The 18,232-nt window shown below is 51.2% G+C and overlaps 1 protein-coding gene across 1 annotated transcript in view; it reads right to left on the reverse strand.

The window, feature by feature from the left end:
- The window catches only part of ZFAT (zinc finger and AT-hook domain containing), a 191,092-nt gene that overhangs the window by 103,755 nt on the left and 69,105 nt on the right, over window positions 1–18,232 (reverse strand). Inside the window, exons 4-7 of the mRNA XM_043601834.1 lie at window positions 17,760–17,948; window positions 16,023–16,173; window positions 8,429–9,894; window positions 7,405–7,637 (exon numbers count right to left, since the gene is read on the reverse strand). Coding sequence (XP_043457769.1) covers window positions 7,405–7,637; window positions 8,429–9,894; window positions 16,023–16,173; window positions 17,760–17,948 — 2,039 coding nt within the window. The remainder of the gene's footprint in view (window positions 1–7,404; window positions 7,638–8,428; window positions 9,895–16,022; window positions 16,174–17,759; window positions 17,949–18,232) is intronic.

Consider the following 18,232-nt stretch of genomic DNA (forward strand, 5'->3'; position numbering starts at 1 on the left):
TTCCCGGCAGAGGCGGAGAGGGAGAGGCCCATGCGGTAATAATGACGGTCAAGGAGCCCAGACCTCGGAGTTTGTTTGCTCTGGTGGAAACGGCCTTCAAAGCAACACAGGACCCTTTGAAAGAGGAAAGGCATCAGCTAGAGTCTGTGGCCACAGTGTGGGGCGCAGGAGTAGCCCCAGGGCTTGGGCGTAGGCTCAGGCCCTGGCTCTCTGCCTGGGTGAACTTCACCTTGGTCAACAGCTCTACAGCAGGTGCCCTGGCCCCCAGAGCAACTGGGCAGTTCTCAAGTCTGAAACTAGCAGTGGGTGGAGAACAGCAAACCTGCCCCTGCCACCAAGGGAATTCACTATCGCATAACTACCACTCCTATAAAATATCTGACATCGGGACGCCTGGGTGGTTCAGTCGGTTACGTGCCCGACTTGATTTCAGCTCAGGTCATGATCTCAGGGTTTGTGGGTGGAGCCCTACTTGGGATTCTCTCTTTCTCTCTCTCAAAATAAATAAATAAGCTTTAAAAAAAAGAACAAAAACTAAAATAAAATATTTGATATCAAGTTCAAAAAATAAGGTGGGAGACTGCACTCTGACCAATTTCTCAGGAATAAAAGGCTATGGTTATGGGATCTGCTGTCCTCCATGGACTCACTCGTTCATTCCTCAGACGTTCCAAGGGCCCCTGTTACGTGCCAGGCCTTGCGTGGAGGACAGAGGTGTGAGGCACTGGCCCTGGCCTCAAGGGGCCCGTGAGCCACTGAGAACTGCCAACACACAGAGGCAGAAGGTATGACAAAGGCAGAAAAGGTGACCCTGAAATGGGGACTGATTTGAACAAGCTAGATAAAAGCCCCAAACGTGCTCCATTTAGAAGTTTGACTCCAGGATCACCCTGTCCGCTGAAAGCAGTTCTGTTGTGCCAGGCCATGCCCTCCAATTCTGCACACTGGCCTTGCTCACGGAAGCTGCGTTTTCCACCCAGGAAGCTCTGCCAGCCCTAGGTCCCCAGGGCTGCGGATAAATGCCCAAACACGGCGACACAGAAACAAACGGTCCGCGATCACAGAGGAAAAGTCCATCTGGCTCCCGGCCCTTGGAAAAGGAAAACCTCATATCCAATCACTTTAGTTCAATAATATTTCCTCCACTAAAAAAAAAAAAAAAAATGATAAATCCATTTATTTCCAGAAAGATCCAGAGGGTGGGTTCCTCTACTTTCTCTGTGTTTTCTTGACAAGATATTATTTTACCTTACCTCCAGCAAGTACATGCAAGATGTTTTAAACATGTGTACCCTTGTAGCCAAAAACAGACCAAGCACTTTTCAAAGACCGGCCAAGCACTCATTTCAAACATGTGCCAAGAGACCACCACGCCCTGGATGGATGGACGGATGCGTCCTCCACCGGCCCAATACTACCGCTCTCCTCCTCCTGCTACTGGGAAGGACGAGCTAGCTCAGACCCGCCTCTCCCCTGGACACCCGGACCCGTGCCGCAGCCCTCACATCCGTCATCCCCGAGTCCCCACAGCAAGCCTGGTGCGCTTCGCAGAAGCGAACTCTCAGAGAAGTTCGGAAGCGAAGCCACAGCCTTGCGAGGGGCAGAGTCAGCACGTGACACCAAAACGTGCCAGTTCCCAAGGGCGGGCGGGTGGGCGTGTGGCTGCCACAGCGCCCTCAGATCGGCTGGATACCTGTGAGGCATTCTTGGAGAGCGCCCAAGCTGGAGATAAAGGGAAGAGACTGACATATTCTGAGCAGTCACCATCTGCTCTGTTTCCTGCCATTTCAAACGTGTCCATCAGGAGGGACTGAAGGCACAGATTCCCAGGTCCCCCTCAAATTACAGTGGGGGCAAGAGCCCGGCGACCTCTCACCCCATGTGATTCTGATTCAGGGTGTCATGAGTTACAACAGCTGGGTCAGCAACTTACCAACTTCTTTCCTGGGACCCACGGGGGGCCACCCGTTTGGCAACGTGGAAACAAAGGCCTCAGAAAACAAAACTTAACCCTGGGTCAGGGTGACTAAGACTGGTGATTTCTATTTTATTCTACCAAACTTCATTCTTAAGATATGCTCACTAGTTGTGCTCCACTTACTAGTTGAAATCCACTGATTTCACAACTATCCAAATGGACCATGACCTAGGGACTGAAAAAACTGACCTGAGTGTTCTACATACATAAATACTTTTTCAAGTTTATTTATTTTGAGAGAGAGAGAGCCATGGGAGGGGCAGAGAGAGAGGGAAAGAGAGAGAGTGAGAATCCCAAGCAGGCTCTACACTGTCACAGTGCAGAGACTGATGCGGGGCTTGAACTCACGAACTGTGAGATCGTGACCTGTGCCGAAATCAAGAGCCACCCAGCACCCCTACATATATTTTCTAATTTACTCGCCACAACCCCAAGGGGCAGGAGATGGTACCTAATTTTCACGATACAGCTGGCTCGGCAAACGCCCCAGATCACAGGGGTGGATACGAGGTCTGAACTACAGCACGTCACAACCCAAAGCCGTGGCACTTCATCACCACCGGGTTCTCCTAAGTCTCCCCTGCACAAAGTCTGCACAGTGCCGTAAAAAGTGGGCTTGCTCCGGCAGCATCATTAACTGCCTCCCCTGACTGGCTCTCCACACGACCTGGATGCCAATACATCCTGGATGCTAAGTCACACCATCTGGTTGCTCAAGAGAAGGAGGGTCTGCAAGGAGAGCTAAGAAATAGTGGAGAGTAGGGGCGGCCGGGTGGCCCAGTCGGCGGAGCGTTCAACTTCGGCTCAGGGCTCAGGTCATGATCTCGAGGTTCGTGGGCTCCACCCCGCGTTGGGCTCTGAGCTGTCAGTTCGGAGCCTGCAGCCTGCTTCGGATTCTGTGTCTCCCTCTCTCTCTGCCCCTCCCCCACTCTCACTCTGTCTCTGTCTTTCGAAAAATGAATAAACATTAAAAAAAATGAAGAAAGAAAAAAAAAGAAATGGTGGAGAGTCACAGAAATAGGAACTCAGCCAAATTATCCCAGACTCCTACTACAACTGGGATGGACCCGGATGGAGGCCCATTTGCGGGGGCAGGGGGTCAATCTGAAATCTCCTTAATTTTGCACCGCATGGGAATCTGTGTTGAAAATGCATAAGTGTTGGGTCAAATGCAAAAGCCCAACCAGACTCTTGACACACCTGGCCCATCTCCCTGGGTCACAGGTAAGGGAACCAAGCCCCAGGCCGAGGTGAGGTCACACAACACCACTCTCCCAACTCAGGTAGACCCTTCCCTGACCAGAGTCCTTGGCTCGGCACCTTTACATCACGAAGCTCACTTGTGCTATCTTGTGGGACCCTCACCGCGACCCTGAGAAAGCACGTATGTTTATATATATGCAAAGTGCCAGCCAGGCCGAGCCACAAACATCGAAAGCAGATTAGTGGCTGCCTAGGGCTTGGGGAAGGCAAGGAAGCAGTGCAAGCTAATGGAAGATCTCCCCACCAGGGCAACGTTGGCCTCATTACAGAAATAATTCACAGGCTCAAAAGACAAATGGTATCTAAAATCAAGATACTGGAGCCCGTTTTCATACATGATGCCATCTGACTACATCGGCAATATAGTCCCAGTGATTCACGGGAAACGCTGTCAATATGCTGGTGGGAATACAGAAGGCTTCCCCTTGGCGTGTGCTGCCTCTCTGCTTGCCTCTCTCGTGGCCAAAGCCTGCTCATCAAGCTCGGAACCCCTCCTCCAGGCAGCCCTCTACCTCGGCCGGGACCTCGCTGGGGCGGAGTGGGAGGAGGAGGGCGCTCTGTGTTCGCCTCGCTTCCCTCCCTCATTGCCCTACCGCCATTACTGTCCCCTTGCTTGTCCTCCCGTGCAACATAGAGCACCTTGAAGACAGACCCCGGGTCTCACTCACAACCGAAGCCCCAGCGCCCGGCACGTAGACTGCGGCGCCTCTGACCTGTGTCGCGAGCTTCAGAGCAGCAGTAGCACATTTACCTCCAAAAGTGTCTCAAATGGGGGCTCCCATGAGGCTTAGCTGGTCGAGCATCTGGCTCTTGACTTCAGCTCAGGTCATCGACTCACGGTTCGTGGGATCGAGCCCCGTGTCTGGCTCTGTGCTGACGGCGTGGAGCCTGCTTGGCATTCTCTCTCTCCCTTCTCTCTCTGCCCCACCCCTGCTCGCACACTCTCTCTCTAAACAAATAAACATTTTTTAAAAAGTGTCTCAAATGGAAGAACTGAAAATATTGGGGGGAGGGAATGAGATCAAACATCAACAACGTCTAAGAAAACACGAGTGTTCATGAGAATCACGAGAACACGCTGTTTTTATAAGGTCAACAGAGCCACGCTCCCTTACTCCCGCTCCTCTCTTGCAGTAACGTTCAGGGACGTTTCGCTGTTGTGGCACAAGACACAGCACGGATAGTATCAACACAGCCCCCGCTCTGATGGGACAAAGTGTACCCCCACCACGTTCCTTCCAACGGTGTGCAAGTGTCCCAGGGGCCCCTCAGAAGGAGGTGGCTGCCGTTCATGACCCACCTTGCAGCGTGGGCAGTGACAGGAGCGTGGCTCACAGATAAGCACGCGGGCCTGAGCTCCGCCCACCCTGACGGCCAGCGTGATGGGGGCAAGCTACCGAATGACCCCGCAGAGAGGGCTCCTGATCCGCCCCGGGGAGGAAAGAATCCCACCTCCCGGAAGAGGTATGAGAGTAAAGATTCGAGGGTCCAGACCACAGGACAAAAACAGAAACCGTTCCTTCCCTTCCCCAGCACCCACTTCCCCAGCTGCCTCAGGTGTCCACAGTAGAGAGAGAAGCCTCTCAGAAGGAAGAGTCGCAACCACAGGGAGTTGCAAAGAGAAGCTTCTCTAAGTGCAGGATTATCAAGATAAAGGAAAGCATGTGATATTGGGGCTTAAGATCTCAGGACATGTTCCCGACATGGCCCTGCTGACCCTGAGGACCAGGGATGTGGCCAGAAGGCTGAGTACCAGCATCCAGAGGCAAGAAAAGCCTGGGCTGGACCTGGGTCCCTGTGACACACGCGACAGGCAAGGAAAATGGGCACAGGATAAACAGGCGGCCGCACACACTGCCGAGCTCTTTCCCAGCCTCCTCCTCGGGGTCGACCTTCAGCCTCCATTTCAAAGTCTCTCAGGGCAGAGCAACAAGACCCAACGTGATAATTACAGTAAGTAATAGCAATTGTTAACACTCAACGGCATGTGGTGCTTACTCCACGTCAGGCATTGTTCTAAAACGTTTACGCATGTTCTCTCACTTCACCTTCCCCTGAGGATGGGTAAACCGAGGCATGGGGCAGTTACATGACTCATCCTGAAGTCGGATGCACGGTACATAGGGGAGCCAGAGTTGAAAACACACGGTCTGGTTCCTGGTCTTCACTGCTACCCTCCAAGGCTGCCCCCAGCACCCTGTCCTCACGTCGCCCTCACTCAGCTCCTGGCTTCATGTGCGTTTCTAGCAAAGTCATAGCCACGATTTCTGCCACCCCGGTTTTCTCCACCCTAAGATGGTACAGGAATCAACACCAATCTGACGGCTATTCTGGAAGGAAACAGAAGGGCGTGCCTTCATGCCCTATCCAGAAAGAGGGACAGAGAACATGTGCTAAGAGGTCCCAGGTCACATGTAGTAGCGAGCACACAGTCAACAGCACAATCACTGCTCCAGGTTCTTGCTCCAGAACTTTCCACGTTATCCTCCCAGTAACCCTAGGAGATCTATATACATACACAAACACATGCGTACATCTGTGCTCTGCATTTGCAGGTGTGTGTAATACACACACGTATACGCGTGCGAGTTTAACACGTGCAGTCTGTGCACGTACGTGTATGCACGCGTGTGCGTGTGTGTGTATAAAATGGACATACACTGGGGCGCCCGGGTGGCTCAGTCAGTTAAGCATCCAACTTCAGCTCAGGTCACGATCTCGCGGTTCATGAGTTCAAGCCCCGCATCGGGCTCTGTGCTGACAGCTCGGAGCCTGGAGCCTGCTTCGGATTCTGTGTGTCTCTCTCTCTCTCTCTCTCTCTCTCTCTCTGCCCCTCCCCACCTCGCACTCTGTCCCTCTCTGTCTCTCAAAAATGGATAAACGTTAAAAAAATTATTTTTTAAATGGACATATACTTTTTCACAGGTATTTTATACAGAAAGGCTACCAAATCTCAGAAAGGACAAGTGACTTGTCCCAATACCCACAGCCAGTGTGAGTGCTGGAGACGGTGTCGGAAGCCAGGCATCTAACCCTAAAGCCTGGGCTCTGACCCACCCACTATACCTACAGCACCCTGACTTCACCCTTAGTGACCAACTGCTACAGCATGGGAGATCTTTGTGCCCGAACAGAGTGGAAGCAGGCCCAGCTTCTGAAGCCTCCTTCTGAGCCAAGCCGTCCATGATATAAAAAGGAAAGCCATTAACGCGGAACCACGCCTGGGGCCAGCTGTGCCTCCTTTATCACGTGAACAAGGCTCAAACCACGCTCGGGTGTCAGCCCCTTGAGTTACATGAGAATTGGCAAAACTAAACAGTCATTCGTTGTGTTACGTCACTTTCCACCGAAGAATTAAACACACTTCACCATTATGAATCTGGACAGCATCTTGGCTTAAATGCTCGCCTTTCTGTTTTTAAATAAGAGCGCTTCACAGACAATCCCTCACAGAGAGTCGACAACAAGTAACACAAGAGGACACCAGCGTCATCGACATTTACTGCGCTCTCCCCGTGAACCAGATACTGCCCCCCGCCCCACGGGCACCACGGCATGTAACCTCTCAACGGCCAGGGGCAGCCCTTCCTACTGCCACTTCTGTTGCTGATGATTCTTTACGATGTCACTTAAGAAAGCCTTGCTTGGGGCGCCTGGGTGGCGCAGTCGGTTAAGCGTCCGACTTCAGCCAGGTCACGATCTCGCGGTCCGTGAGTTCGAGCCCCGCGTCGGGCTCTGGGCTGATGGCTCGGAGCCTGGAGCCTGTTTCCGATTCTGTGTCTCCCTCTCTCTCGGCCCCTCCCCCGTTCATGCTCTGTCTCTCTCTGTCCCAAAAATAAATAAATGTTGAAAAAAAAAAAATTAAAAAAAAAAAAAAAAAAAAAGAAGAAGAAAGCCTTGCTTTAGTTCCACGCTGTAGCTCTTCCTTCTGGAGCTTTTCTCTGATGCTGAACAGTGGGCCCAGAAAGCAAATCTGTTCCGCCTCATCATTTTGCAACGTATCTGAGACTCTGCCTGCGAAGGGGGTCCCGGGGCGAAGCCTCCTGGGAAGGATGCTCGCGTGCAGGGCTCACGGGGAAGCGGGACACCTTCCCATGCGCACAAAGGTTAGAAAGCAGGGGGCAGCGGGGGCAGACAAGCTGCTGCCCGGGCTTACTACTTACCAGTTCCGTGTGAACTTTAAGATGTGCCTGCAGCTTGTATTTATCTGGAGTTGAGTAGTTGCAGCCATCGGTGGGACACTTCAGCAGGACGTTACTGTGTTTCTGAATAACGTGGCGTTTAAGGCAGTTTTTGGTGATGGAGGAATAATGGCACTGGGAGCAGTGATACAGGTGCTCCCGGGTGTGGGTGCGCACGTGCATGTCAAAGTGCACTTGGTACCAAAAAAGTTTGCCTAAAAAATATCGTCACGTGAGAACAAGGAAGTTTCTTTCAGACTGAATTTGATTTTCTCGTCATTATTTTTTTACTACTGTATTTGTCTCCCTCTCCCGCTTGTCCGGGTCACCCTTCACGCTTTCCTCACTTCTGCCTGGAAATTGCTTTTTAGAGGCGGGAGGCTGTAAACTTTAAGGGTGCTACGCTGTTTGCGTGACATCAGAGCTAGGACAGGAAGAAACAAATGTTTCTTGAGGACCAATTACAGCACCAGATGCTGACTGTGCACTCGCCTAAACCAGGGTCTCTGACCCCTGCGGACACCTGGGCCAGAGCTGGGCTCTCCCACCACCCGCACCGCCAGCTCTCAGGGAGCCTCAGGGGCCGTGCCTGCACGGACAGCTGCGAGGGCTCCAATCGGGGCTCTCTACAAGGAGCTGCAGGGAGAACAGGGCCACGACTCAAGCTACACTTTGAACTTGTCACGTGCCAAAAGAACCATTCTTCTTGGTTCAAGTTCCGGCAGCAGCCGTGAGAGAGACCACTGCGCGTGCCTGCCCCAGCTAGCGTGGCTACCTGCCCGGCCATCCTGGCCACCTCCACAAATACGCCATATGCTAAACTGTGACACAGGTGGCCGCCTCCTACTGTCTACAAATGATGAAGGACAGCTCGTTGACGAGTGGTTCTTTGCAAAGAGACACGAGCTCAAGCCAAACACGAGGTGACCCAAAGCAGGCTGGGGACGGGCGGGGCTGTAGCGAACGAGCGCTCAGCCAGCTGCTCGCCCAGCGCCGCCCTCCTTACCGCAGTATTCACACTCCAGGTCCCCGTACACCTTCCGGATCCTCTCGCACAAGCCGGTGTTCATCCTTCTCTTCTGTAAGCCGTCCAGGATCTTCATGAACGCACTGATGCCGGCCCGGTGCTCGGAGGCCGGACTGCAAGAGTCAGGCTGGGGCGGGGCCACGTCCCCTCCACCTGCTACCGGAGGAAGGTCCGAGGCCTCGCCTGGGTTTGACCTGAGACACCTACTAGGATCCGGTCCCTCGGACGGGAGGGCAGCCATTTTCTGCCCTGCCTCTGGGGGGCTCTCGGCCCCCCGCGCGTCCAGGTTCGCTCCCGCACTTCCGGCCTTGGATGGCAGTGATGGGACTTCTTCACCCTGAGTCTGGGAGGAGGCTCCGCGCCGGGCGTCCAAGGTCTCCTCGGGGGCGGTGCGAGCCTCAGCAGAGGAGGGATCATTTTTCAGTAAAAACTCCGCGGAGACCACCGCCTGCGAAGGAAGGTCCGAGGCGTCGGCGGCGGCTTCCAGCCCGCAGGGTGGCAGGGCGGCCCCCTGGGCCTGGGGGACGGCCAAGTGCACGGGCGGGGCGGGCTCCTGCGCAGCGGCCTCTGGCTCCTTCCCGGCCCCCTCGTCGGCCCCCTCCTCGGGCCCAGCGTCTGCGGGGCGGGCCGCCCCCTTGGGCGCATTCACGCCCGGGAACACGAACTCCTCCTCCGCCAGCTGCGGCTGGCCCCCCAGCGCTTCCTGCTGGATGTCCCCGCCCGGCTCCAGGAGGCAGAAGCTCTGGTTGATGGAGCTGGTGAAGAGCCCGCCCTCCTGCGCCGCGCCGTGCGCCTCCCTGATGTGCGAGCGCAGCCGGATGGAGCTGACGAACTTCTTGAGGCACAGCGCGCACACGTACACAAACGGGTGCTTCCGCACGTGCAGCTCCAGCGCCTGGTACTTGGTGGCCCCGTGGCCGCACAGCTCGCAGGCGAAGGGCCACTTGTCCCCGTGCACCAGCATGTGGCGGTCGCGGTCCAGCTCGTTCTTGAACTTGCGCTCGCAGATGTGGCAGTCGTACAGCAGCTGCCGCTTGCCCTCCCTGGTGAGCAGGCAGAGCTCGTCCAGGGCCTCCTGCACCTTCCGGTCCTGCGGGTCGTGCGCGTGCCGGACGTGCTTGATGAGGTTCTTGACGTCGGAGTACTTCTTCTTGCAGAAGCGGCAGTGCTGCTTGACCTTCTTGTGCACGCGCTCCACGTGCACCTTCAGGTGCCCTTTGCTCAGGCAGGTGAAGGCGCAGTAGTCGCAGGCGAACTTCTCGCCCGTGTGCTTGCGCAGGTGCACGTTCAGGTTGGCCTTGATGGCGCTGGCGTAGCTGCACTGGGGGCACTTGTACGGCTTCTCGTTGGTGTGGATCCTCAGGTGCGCCTGCAGCGAGTGCTTGAACTTGAACACCTTGTTGCAGTACTCGCAGGTGAAGATCTTGAGCTGGGTGGGCCCTAGCCTGGAAACAGACGACAGCACCGTTACCCTTGGAGACGCCGCACCTCCCTAAGGACCGTGAACTCCTTCTTGGGAACCGAAGGACAAAGGCTCAAAGTGACCCAAACGGCCCTGAGGCTGGACGGAGGCATTCATTCGGCAACAAGCGGGACCGACCGGAGGGCCGAGTATGGACCAGGCGCGTACAGAGACTGGAGCTCACGGTCTGGGGGAGGGGAGACAGGTGAGCACATGCTTGCACGACAGTGGGGCAAGTGTCCATGGGAACATGTGCGGGGGGCCGGGGGGGGGGGGGAGGGGGGAGGAGAGAGAAAGAGACATCTAACCTGGATTCAGGTAGTTGGGAAACTTGCTAAACAGGAGATGTCTGAGTTGAGGCTTGCAGAACGAGAAGAGGGAGGCAAGAGGAGAAAGAGGGAAGAGGGATGTGTCACTCACAACGTACACAACAACCAGCTGTGCTCCAAAGCTGACCTGTACGTCTTCTGGCTACATGACCCGTCATTAACGGAACGAGCTCCGTCGGCTCTGTGAGACCAGATACAATCTGCTTGGGTTTGTCCACCAGCTTCAACCAGCCAGACTTGCTTGTTCATTCAACCAGCTCGTCCCTTGCTGCCACCCGTCAGTGAAAGACTCGCGTCCCTACGTCCTCCCAGGGCAAGTGAACGGGCCTATCTGACTGGTCACCTGGACCTCATGAGCTGAGCTCCAACTTTCCCCTTCTGGCAAGGACGGTCTGCCCGTGAACAGCAAGTGGTACAGTGAGTGCTCAGCTAGGTGGGCATGCGTGGGTCTGGCCAGCAGCGGTCAAGGACTGCAGGTGAGGCAGGTGCCCAGGAACGGGAAGCCCCGTGCTGATGAGCACCACGCCGTGCCCCCCGCAACTCCATCAGTAACAGAGATGACGCTCCAGTCTCCATCGCCCTCCTCCTTTACGACGGCTAATTTAGAGCTGAGACGGGGAAAAGAGGGCTGCTGTTCAACTGCCGTTTATTAACCTCATGAATAATTTATCAATGCTTGTCATTTATGAATACCTGCCAGTGTGTTTCAAGCGCTGTGTCAGATTTTGTGTGTGTGACGGAGAATAAAAGCATGGTCTGCCTCATGGATCCTTTCTCTTTCAATATGGCCATGTGTATGAGATGGTAATAACAGCTATTAATAATCACTAAGGATGTGTGAACTGCCCAACCCTACACTAACTATATTTATTTCTAGCCTTGTTACACCCATTTTGCAGATGACAAAACTGAGTCTGTGCCCAAGATCATACAGTTAGTAAGCGGTGACACCAGGATTTGACCCCAAGCAGACTGTCTGCCTCTAGAGCCTGCGTGTTCCTCCTCCTCCTCCTCTATAATGCCAGCAAACACCACATACACCAGTCCCCCTCCCCGAAGTAATTGTATACACAGAGAAAGTCCCCTGTACGGGACTTCCAGTGCCGTTGGAATAGCCCTGCCTTGTTTCTGAAGTCAGTGAATGACGGCCACTAAAGTACTATAGCATGCACCAGGGACAGGAATTGACAGATGACACACAGGCAGGTGAGGCCTCCTCTCCTCTGTACCTATACTCCTGCTGGACAGTATGTCGAGGTTGTCCATGAAGGTCCTCGGAAACACTGATAATCTCACTCAATGCTCTTGACCAGAGCCCATTAAGCTGTATCCACAGGAACTGTGAAGTCTGTATATATGGAACTACCCATTCAACTATGCTTGATCAACATAGGTTGCCTTGTCTTTAAATTAAAAATATTTAAATCGATTGTAGTTCATAAACACCAGAGGGTACAATTCACATAATGTAATTAAAATATTCAAATGTGAAAGTTAGCACTCTGCCTGCATGCTAAACCCAAGGCTAATGTCAGGAAACTAATTTGGATCTTTCTCAAATGACAAAGAAATCCAGAAGGTGATAGATTTTATTGGTATCAAGAACACTGGAGAAAGAAACCCAAGATTCAAAACGTTAATTAAATAAACAAATCATAGTACTTTCTCCTCTAATGCAAGATCTAAATGGTCTTAGGAGAATCTTTGGCTCTTTTTTTTTTTTTTGTATTATTACACAGAAACCTGATAAAGCCCTCCGTGCCCTGTTTCCTGCCAAGGGGAATGAATCTGATGAAGATTCCAAGGAGCCTACGTCAGACTCTCAAGCGCAAGCCTTACTCACTAGGACTGTGAACTGACACACAGGGCCGCAGTGTCCATATGACTGTTTTTAAATTACTTCACTCCAAATGTTCCCCATGCTGGGAGAGAAAAACTCTTACCAGTGCATTTTAGAAAGTTATTCACTTCTGGGAATCAAAGGAAAGAATACAAAAGGTACTCGAACAAAGGTGCTCACAGTGAAAAGCTGCTTGAAGGTCCCAACATAGGGAACTAGTTTCTTAGCACATCTGTTTTTTTCATTCATTCATTCATTCATTCATTCATTCATTCATTCAAAACAAGTATTCCAGGCACTGGGGACACAAGAGGGACAAAAACAAACACAACTCATTCTCTCCTGCAGCTCACTTTGTGGAGGAGGTGACAGGCCAGACTAACAACCACGAAAAGGAGCAGATAAGGACTACGGCTCCCTGGTGTGATGGGAAAAGGCAGGATGCTCCATGAGCCCAGATCAGGACCCACTCCAGGCAGGCTGTCCCGAGCACTGGGCACTTGAGCAGAGAGCTGAGGGGGGAACAGGATAACCAAACCAGGGAAAGGGGAGGCATCCGAAATGAGGAAGAGGCATTTGCAAGGAGAGGTCAAGGAAGTACAAAGGGCCCGGATGGCTGGAACACCTGCTGGGGCCCAGAGACCACAGGGAGCACACGAGAGGACAAGTCTAGAGAAGAGGCAGCCATGGAAGGCCCTGTAGCCAAGTTCTTCTAACATCTGTGAGGTCTTACAGGATACAATCAGATGGGCCATTTTACCAGGTCTTATTCGCTTTGATGTGAAGAGCTGAGGAGATTACAGAACATCCTCATGACGTTATAGCGCCGTCACCACAAAATAATTTGTGAATAACGTGAGTAACGGAGGAAAGTAATAAGTACAGTGAGTAGGTCTCAAAGCCAGATATAAAATTGCATATGAAATATAAACTCCATTTTATAAAACATACGGGCCCAAAAAAAGGCTGGAAGGAAACACATTAAAAATATTAACAGTGGTGGGGCGCCTGGGTGGCTCAGTCGGTTAAGCAGCCGACTTCAGTCCAGGTCATGATCTCACAGTTTGTGAGTTCGAGCCCCGCATCGGGTTCCTTGCTGACAGCTCAGCCTGGAGCCTGCTCCAGATTCTGTGTCTTCCTTTCTCTCTGTCCCTCCCACTCACGCTCTCTCTCTCTCAAAAATAAACATTAAAAAAATATATATACATGTATATATATGTGTATCTATGTATCTATATACATACATATCTATGTATCTATATACATAGATACGTATACATATGTATATCTATGTATATACATATCTATGTATATACATATGTAGCTATGTACATATATAGATATGTATATAGATAAACAGTGGTTATAGTACAGTAGAGTGATTACAAATGATGTTTTTTCTTACAGTTTTCTGGACTTCAAAAATTTTCTACAGCAAGCACCAGTGTCATATTTGTGTGAAAACCTAACTGATCTCTTGGTGTAACCTAGAAGTTTGTGTCTATATTTTACAAAGCAACATCATCGTGCCAAAAAAAAAAAAAAAAAGCCTCTTTCATAACAATTTTGTAATTTGTGTTATACTACTAGAATGCATGACAGCTGAAATACAGCCAAAACCTGTTGATTAAATATTGCATAGATTTGCTGGCTAACTAGATGACCAGTTAGCTGAACCCCTCCCCAGCAGATTTTGAAAGAGTGTGAAAATAATTAGCTAGGGTCTACAAATCAACTTAAGTTGACACCAGAATGTTCTTCAAACTTAATTCCATGACAGTTTTGCCAAAGGAATGAGTATTTTTACAACTTCATCAATAAATTCAGTTGCCCACAGCTGCAAGCACAGAGGAATGAGGCTACGAATCAATGAAGCATCCCACATGACACCATGTTCATATGGTTTATCATTTATTCTCACCACTAAACTAAGTCAGATTGTACTAGACGATCTTACGGCTGGAATAACAGAGGCTCAGAGGCACATCCACTTGAGTCAAATACAACAGAGCAAAGGCTTCCTCCACGCAACAGGGCGTCTGTCCTGTTCTCTCTCATCCCCAGTGCCTGGCACATAACGGGCGTTTAATCTGTCGAGCTGAACCGTGGAAGAAAAGTCTAGAGCCAGCCCAGGTCTGTTTGGCACTAAAAGCGATGCTCTCTTCAAGAACGCCTCATTTCCCCTCTTCCAGAAACAGAGGAAACCCACTGGCAACTGGCATTTTCTTTGTCTTTCGTCTCGGCTGGAAAAATGTTTGCAGAGCTCAGGTGCAGTTTGCTAACCCCCCACCCCCACCCCAGCAGGTACCTATCACAGGTGGTGAGACCGAGACCCTGGGGAGGGTATAGAAAAGGCACCTGGGCATTCACTAAGGGTTGTCAACTGACCCAATGTGTGTGGAGGACGGTTTTCAATGTTGGTTACAGTTATAAGTTCTCTACTATTTGAGACAGCAATTTCAATGCTAGCAATTCACCCCACAGGAAGTCGTGAAGAAGAACCGAAAGACGAAGGTCCGAGACCCTTGAGCACAGCATTGCCCATCAAGCAAAACCTGGCTACACAAACTACAGTGCACCCTATTCAACAGCAGATACTTTTTTAAAACTATGTATCAAAAACATTTTTTAAGGTGTGGTAAGTTTTGTGTTTTTCTTTTTTAATGTTTATTTTGGGAGAGAAAGACAAAGTGTGAGTGGGGGGGGGGGGGCAGAGAGGGAGGGAGACACAGAATCAGAAGCAGCCTCCAGGCTCTGACCTGTCAGCCCAGAGCCTGATGCGGGGCTCGAACTCACGGACCACGAGATCATGACCTGAGCCAAAGTCAGACATTTAACAAACTGAGCCACCCAGGTGTCCCTAAGGTGTGGTTAAGTTTAAAAAAAAAAAAGTTGATAACAATGCACTTGGTATTTTGTATTAGAAAAAAGTAACATAATTAAAGCACTATGTTTTAGTATATCATGAAAAAATTACAGTGGCAACAGTAGTTGCCTCTAGAAGAAGAACGATGGGTTACTTTGATTAACTACATCATCCAGGGTGAAGGAACTTTCCACAAGAAAATAACAAGTGTTACTTTTTTTTAATTAAAAAAAAATTTTTAATGTTTATTTTTGAGAGAGAGACAGAGTGTGAGCACGGGGAGGGGCAGAGAGAGAGGGAGACCCAGAATCCAAGGCAGGCTCCAGGCTCTGAGCTGTCAGCACAGAGCCCGACACGGGGCTCTAACTCACAAACCGTGAGATCAGGACCTGGGCCAAAGTCGGACACTTAACCAACTGAGCCACCCAGGCGCCCCAACAAGTGTTACTTTTGAAAATGGGGAGGGAATAAAGATTTTTTTTTTTCATTATAATATGTGCAACTTTAAAAATCAGCAAACGTGGGGCGCCTCGGTGGCTCAGTCCATTGTCTGACTCTTGATTTCAGCTCAGGTCATGATCTCACGGTTCGTGAGTTCAAGCCCCACATGAGTGCAGAGCATGCTTGGGAGTCTCTGCCCCTCCCCCCGACCTGTGCACATGTGCGCACATGTTCTCTCTCACTTTCAAAATAAATAAAAACCTTAAAAAAAATTTTTTTTAATAAATAAATAAAAATCAGCAAACGTACTAAGTAAGGCCTTACTTACACCTCTTTTTATTAAGGTCAAACATACGTCTGACGTAAGTAAACTGCTCCCCCTTCATTAAGCCAGTCGGTGCTCAGGTCCTAGAGCAAGTGGATGTGCCACGCATTTCCCAGAAGCAACCCGGGCTCAGTCAACACACAGGCACCGTAACGGAGAGTCCAACTCCTGGGTTACGTCAAGGAACCCATGTCCTCTACAACCCAGTCTGCAAACACAGTCCTGGGACGCTAACATGCTGGCCCTCTAGCCCCCACAGCCATCACCAGAATCCAGCTCTGGCTGAGGTCACACGGGACACACACTTTACCTGCTGGACTTCATGGGCTGCTCGTACGGCGTCTGCTGGATGGCGTACTCCTGGTACCCTCTCCGAGGCGCCAGGTCGGCCGGGGTGGCCTCGGGGTTTGCAATGCCCGTCTCCGGGGGCCCGGCCTCCACTGGAACGATCTTGGTGGCACCTGACATGAAGCACAAGGCACCACACGTTGAAGGGGCACCGCGGAGGTCCCGGATCCCACCCCTTACGGGAGTGGAGCCCCAGAAGTGTTTCCTCACTGTATACAGTACCCTTACCAGGTACTGGTTTTCCTGCAGTTCACACGTTTAACGTGTGTGTGTGTTGGGTGGGAAGGGCAAGTTTCCTAATAATCTACCAGAACACCTTTCTGAGGTAATTCCCTGTGATCTATGAAAAAGACAAAAACATGTAAGACGGGGACATACATACGTATGTGTTTACCTATCGGGTTTTATACAGGACCACCTGTAAGCGGTCCTGTATAAAGTAAATAAGGTAAATCCCGTATAAAGGTAAATAAGGTCCCGTATAAAGGCAAATAAGCGTAAAACCGCACCAAGACAGTATGGAGCAGTGGCATCGGCCGTGAACAGGTAATCCGAGCTGCCAAGGGTCCAGTCCCAAACGTGGCATGACCTTACCATCAGCCTCCGTTTCCACCCTAGCAAATGATGGGTCTGGAGTGGAAAACCTCAAGGGTCCCTCTGCTCGTGCAATTCCGTGATGCGAAATGATCAAAGACCTTGCACAGCAGTGGACACGTCACACGTATGTGGACGCACGCACATGCACGTATCCAGTGCAGTGAAGAAAAGGCTCCAATCTATCCCTGGATCTAGAACAGCAAACATCCATCACACTTCTACGCCCCTTGCAGAAATCTTGAAAGCCTACCGCCAATTTTAAAGACGTTACTGTGGGAACTTCGTCTAGAGACGGCTGAGAACAGGAGCCACCCCTCTCCGAGGTTTCTCTTCCCAGACTGACACTGCTCTGAAGCAGGCTGGCGCAGATGAGGTGAGTTTCCAGAAGGTTCCTCTCGCCCAGTGTTTTTATTTCCTAATGATCATCGTACTCCGCATCGAAGTGTAAAGAGGCACTTATCTGGCATTTTCACCTTAAATAAGGAGTTACTATTTCCACTGGAAAGGGCTGTTTAAATGGCTGCAGCTGCTCTTAAAATCCTACACTCGATTTTAAAATACATTTGACAACTAGCCCCCGAAATGGATAGGGAAAAAACCATTATTATACTTTAGAACCTACTATCACATCATACTGCTTTTTGTCTGAAGTATCCCTTCTTGAAAGAGGCCTTTTTTAAAAAAAGGTAGTATAATATCTCCACAGGCTGCTTTATGTGAAAGGAAATGCAGACAGAAATCTCCAGCATTATAAAACATTTGATGGAGACACTAAAATGCAGGACAGAAGTTAGGCGGAGGGAACCGGAGAACATGGGTTCCCGGGAGCGGGCTGCGTCCCTCTGGTCTCGGGAGGTCTGTCTCACACGGGGGATGCACCGCTCAACACAGTGAGCGGGGGGGGGGGGGGCACACCCAGGACAGGGACTGGGCCAGGGGAGCAAAGGAAAGACACGCTCCGTAGCCGCTGCTCCTCTGACCGTGTCTGCGGCAGCGACAGCAGCAGCCCCTGCCCGGGACCACGGGGTCCAAGCAGTGAGACTGCCCAGTATGGACTCAGCACAGCATTCCTCTCTGGCCCCGTCCCGCTTGCTGTGCTCACCTGGAATAGCTTCGTGCGCCGTTAAAACCACACTTATGATGGGCTTCTTCACTCCGGAAACCTGCCCGGCCTCCTTTCCCGAGGAGATCTTCTGGACTTTCTCCGTCCTCTGTGTCCGCGGCCTCCTTGGAGTCTTTTCTCGATCATCCTCCTTATACTTCCTTTCCAGTTCAAGGTCAGATTCATCACCTGAAGGTCAAATAATACCGAGATGTATAAAATACCCTTTTATATCAGTGATAGAATTGGAGCGCGCACATAACCTTTTTACGCGACAGTAAAAGAAATATATGTGTGTGATCTATACACTTGGGTCCTCACTGCTACGCAGGCCTCTCCAACACATCGTCTTTGAGTCTTCAGTCTCTCACCTGACTCAGTAAATTCGGCACTGAGGCCACAGGCCACCATCGAGGCACTGGGGATACAGTGTTGATAAAGCGGGCATGACCCCTCACCTTGTTTGCATGACG

This window comes from Prionailurus bengalensis, chromosome F2 (assembly GCF_016509475.1).
Source record: "Prionailurus bengalensis isolate Pbe53 chromosome F2, Fcat_Pben_1.1_paternal_pri, whole genome shotgun sequence".
NCBI lineage: Eukaryota > Metazoa > Chordata > Mammalia > Carnivora > Felidae > Prionailurus > Prionailurus bengalensis.